General features: G+C 27.9%; 1 protein-coding gene across 1 annotated transcript; it reads right to left on the reverse strand.

The window, feature by feature from the left end:
• Window positions 1-312: 312 nt before the first annotated feature.
• LOC136972700 (uncharacterized) lies at window positions 313-1095 on the reverse strand. Its single transcript, XM_067267309.1, has one exon. It carries the CDS (start codon window positions 1093-1095, stop codon window positions 313-315), a length of 783 nt encoding a protein of 260 aa, XP_067123410.1.
• Between the last annotated feature and the right edge of the window lie 4004 nt (window positions 1096-5099).

A 5099-nucleotide genomic window follows, 5' to 3' on the forward strand; every position in this document is an offset into this window, starting at 1 on the left:
AATCCAATCAATGGATCATCATCAGGTAAAAATAGAACATTACAAAATAGAACAACAAGTTCAAAATACAAAAAATATAACGGCTAACCAATATGTAATTAACAGCACAATAACGTTTCTAAATATCAACAAATTAATAAAAATGCTGCTAAAATTAACAATAAAATATTAATATATAACAAACAAATAGTGTATACAAAATATTAATACCTCCGTCTTAATAAACAAATTAATAACACTAAATATTAACACTGCTTAATAAGCTGTACAGAGTTTTTCATTTAACTATACATATTAATAAAGCTACCGTTCTTATTTGAAGTTTATAACTGCAAACTTCCATGCGGAAGGAAGCCCTTCGGCATCTCTTGCGTTAATGCAATTCCCTTTAAGCTTGCTTTTATAGATTTCTAATTTTTCGGCCGTTCTTGCCAAGGTCGGGGAGTGTATTTGCTTCAGTATATCTGCTTCATCCCATCTTACTATTGAGCCTTCTGCTTGTGCCATTTGTGACAATACTGTGGCATTAGAACCTTTTCTAACATCATATCTGTGCTCTTTTATCCTTACCCCTAGATTCCTAGTAGTAACCCCAACATAATCTTTACTTATTCCTAACATCTGATTCTCGTATGGAATCCTATAAACGCCGGACCTATCTTCTTTCTTAATTAACCCTTTATCATTTCTGAGAATTCTGTACAGATTCGGAGCTCTTTTTAAGATTATCTTTGTATCCTTTATATGTGCGATTTCTTTCATAATGCTTCCTAAGCGCTTGTTGTACGTAAATTTCGTGTATGTGGATGGACCACGCCCACGACCAGGTACTGCATCGGTACTAACTTCTAATTTATTGATAATCCCCTTTAAAACATTCCTCTTATAGCCCAATGCTTCTGCTACCTGCGTGATTCTTTCTATTTCTGCATCCCTGTCTATAACACTTTCGCAGTATAAAAAAGCCCTCCTAACTAACGCTCTAAACGCTGCTAATTTATATTTATAGGGATCGTTAGAGCCAGCCGGAATATAAAGTGGGCTATGAGTTGGTTTAATAAATACCCCGGTAGATATACGTCCCTCTCTAAACATAACCTTAATGTCCAAAAAATGTATCATAACAGAGCTTTTTTGCTCTAGTTTTAAGCTTAGGCCATCTTCATTATCATTGATCTTGTCAATAAATCAAGCAATTAAACGATTGCTTTTCCAAATTATGAATATATCATCGACATACCTTTTGTAGTATACGATGCTGTTCTTGAAACTACGCAAAACTTTTACCTCAAGCCTACTAACAACAAGCTCACACAATAGCCCAGAAATTGGGCTTCCCAAAATTAATTAAAATTTTTGTAATTGTTAAAAATGCTCTATTTTAAGGTAAAATAACCTTAAAATAGAGTTAAAAATTAAAATTTTTGTAAATGTTATTAATTTGTTTATTAAGACGGAGGTATTAATATTTTGTATACACTATTTGTTTGTTATATATTAATATTTTATTGTTAATTTTTAGCAGCATTTTTATTAATTTGTTGATATTTAGAAACGTTATTGTGCTGTTAATTACATATTGGTTAGCCGTTATATTTTTTGTATTTTGAACTTGTTGTTCTATTTTGTAATGTTCTATTTTTACCTGATGATGATCCATTGATTGGATTGAAAACGTTTGTGTTAAGAATAAATATCTCTCAGCGAGTGATCAGGTGCTTGTTTAGTTTTTGTATTTATTGTGACATCGTCACAGTGCCGGGCTACAATGTTTAATCATATTTTTAATTTATTTAATTTAAAATATATGCTCTCCACCTCAAATTAGTAATGTCTTGCCCCTGTATATCATACTTTTCCTTTAACAATAGAGTCGTGCTGGTCATCTATTAACTGTTTTCGGGGTAAAATCTTTGAATTGAAATAGCGTGACTTCCGGTTTGCATTGGAAGTTCGTACATAGATCGGGGCCTCATGCCCTAAGGTTTCCATGTCTGATCTCATCGATCTAACTCCGTTATCGAGATTAAAGAAAGACAGACGGACGACAGTCGGAATTTATAGGTGTACAATTTTTTTTCAAATTGCAGCCTAATATTATACCAGGAGTAGCTGAACCATGAATCATCTAACAGAAATACGGGAGAGCCACATCCTCTATTGGAACGGTATTTTACATTGTATATAGTTATCACTGTTACTGTTATAATCGGCTAGGCAAACATTTGTTTACTTCCACCTTCAATTTTACGAACTTCCACCTTTAATTTTAGCTTTTAGTTGCCTGTTTAAGGATAAGTTGCGAGATACGCTTATAATCTTTGTGTGTATCACACTACATAATAGAAAACACAAAAATATTGCGTATGTATTAGTAGTATGTACCAAGTTCATAAAAATAAATTGTATAAGGGCCTAGAAATGTTTTCTATGGTTAACATATTTCTTTAGAAAATAATTTATTTTGTAAAGAAATAAATTCGTTTTTTTTTCACAAAACACATGAAGTGTTTTTGTGAAAACATAATAATAAAAATGAGAATACAAAATTTTAAATTTTAGATTTCTCCCCTAAAATTTTGGTAATTATAATTTTCCAATCTAGGAAATGATACCTAGACTGTAAAGTTATACAATGAATATTAGGCTATAAATAGACTTCTGTACTTATTTAAAACGTATAGACTTGTATAATTTTATTGCTATTTAAATTAATGGACGTTAGTTACGCGACATTGAGACTGACAGGCTAGCAACTATATTGGAGCACATTATTTGTTCTACGTACAGATCACTGTTATATAATAAAGATTTTTCAGAAATCGAATTTGAATCTAATTCGAAACGTGATTTGTCATTGATATTTTGGGTCAAGGCTTTCCTATACAAACTTATCTACATGTATTTAGTATTACGATGTCTCAATCATGATGGCTGGTTCTATTACAGATTAGGCTCTTTTGTATTTAAACAATATAACAGTCGGTCATATAACTTCATATAGTGCGCTACACCCTTTCAGATAAATCTAATTCTACTCAAACAAATTATACGAATAATAAGACAGTAAATTATATAAAGGTGGCTCAAATTCTTTATACTAATATTTGTAATAAAATAATATAATTATTCTATAATTTCTGAGGAAACGTTTAACATAAAATATCAGATCACGCCTCCCTTTTTAAATATTTTACACAGTTTAAAACACGTAAATAATATTTTTATTTAATAACGATATAAATAAAATCTGAAGCAATATAATAAAATATAAGTGAAGAATAATTCTATAAATGTATTTTCTAGCAGAATAAATTTTTTATTGCTAGAACTGCTGCTTTTACTACTGGCTTATTTGATATGCTGCATTTAATTCCAGATAAACATATCAGATTTATGAATATTTCTAACGTAGAAAAAATTTATTACATGAAATTTTTAGCATGTTAGCAATATAAAAATAAATATTTAAGCAAATATATTTGCATTTTATTTAAGTGCCTAAATATTGACTTTTTAATACTTGTTATTTATTAAATTTATTATCGATTCATATTCTAATAGAACTTATTAAAAATAATTTCAAGCCTTCATATAACTATTAAGATAGGTCAAATCATACCTTTTATATCCAAGTCGGATAATAAAAGTCACAATTAAACGCGTGGATTTTAAAAATGCTCTATTTTAAGGTAAAATAACCTTAAAACAGAGTTAAAAATTAAAATTTTTGTAATTTTTTAACTATCGATTTATTAAACTTTATTCAATGTCCAAAAACCTTTATTCATAGTTTTTCTATCGTAAAAGTTGTGTAGATAAACAGATTTCCTCTTCATTTAACATTAAAAATCATTGTAATAAAAACATTTACTATTAATTCCATAATTCCAGAAAGCGTAAAAATATCTCTGTTCATATCAAGAACATCTTTACTCATTCAGAAGCATAAAATTGCTAAAAAGTTTCACTATTTAGCAGATTAAAAGCTAACTATATTATTTAAATTTACAAAAATAAATAGAAGAGGGTATAATAATACTGTCGAGTCTCTAATACCTGTAAACAGCAGCCATTTTTTTCAGGAGTTTCATTTTGAAGTGCTTACAAAATCAGTTCGAAATAAACGGCTAATTCATTATGTTCAGAGGTTTGACTGCATACAAATAAAAGTATATTAAACGTTTATTTTTTGTAGAAAATAATTACAAATAAACTATTTCAAAATATAATTTAAATTGTATATGCTAGATTTATTTTCTCATTAATAAATATAGTAAAAAAAGAGTTTTAACTAGAGTATTCGGATTCTTGTTTTCTTAAATAAAAATCTCCAGTAAATGAGAACGAGAGCACTTATCTATTAATCTATTGTAGTTGAGATAAGAGTACTTAAGAAAGCTACTTTAAATCTCAAAGTAAATATTTGAAGTTTCATTTATTAAAATTTAATAAAGTGCTTTTTATTTTACTTTATCAGTTTATTAATACTGCATGTAGAAATAAATAAAACAAGTTAAATAATAATTTTAAAATAAATTACTAATTAAATAAGTTACTATAAGGTAATTAAGTTTACTAATTAATATTTGAAATATTCGAGATCTGGTTAATATTCTAATTGGAGAAAAGTGATATTCGACCATCTTTAGTTTTAACAATTATAAAATAGAAAGCATTTCAATATAATAAAGTATAATTAACTTTTTCTCAGGGAACATCAATTTTCGGTCTGAAATTGAGGAATACTTATAATAAGGGGTTTCCCGAACCCACATAAGTAACCTATTGTAAACCTAGATCTTCCTATATAGTCAACAATTAAAAATAGACTAACAAGCGCTATATTTATATCTATTTTAATTATTTTATTTAGGAATTAAATAGAAATAGTTGCTTTTAATTACACAAAGTATTCACAATGCCATTAGATAAACAAAGTAGGAAATAATAAAATAATTTAAATGATAACTCTCGGAATTCAGAAATAACTGTTTTAGATGTACATTATTATACTTCAAGTCAACATTATTAATATAAAAAAAATCCAAAAAACATGCGAAGAATGTTTCGGTTTCTGTGATAATGTTTAATTTAAA

This window comes from Centruroides vittatus, unplaced genomic scaffold (genome assembly GCF_030686945.1).
Source record: "Centruroides vittatus isolate TY-2023 unplaced genomic scaffold, ASM3068694v2 contig_300, whole genome shotgun sequence".
NCBI lineage: Eukaryota > Metazoa > Arthropoda > Arachnida > Scorpiones > Buthidae > Centruroides > Centruroides vittatus.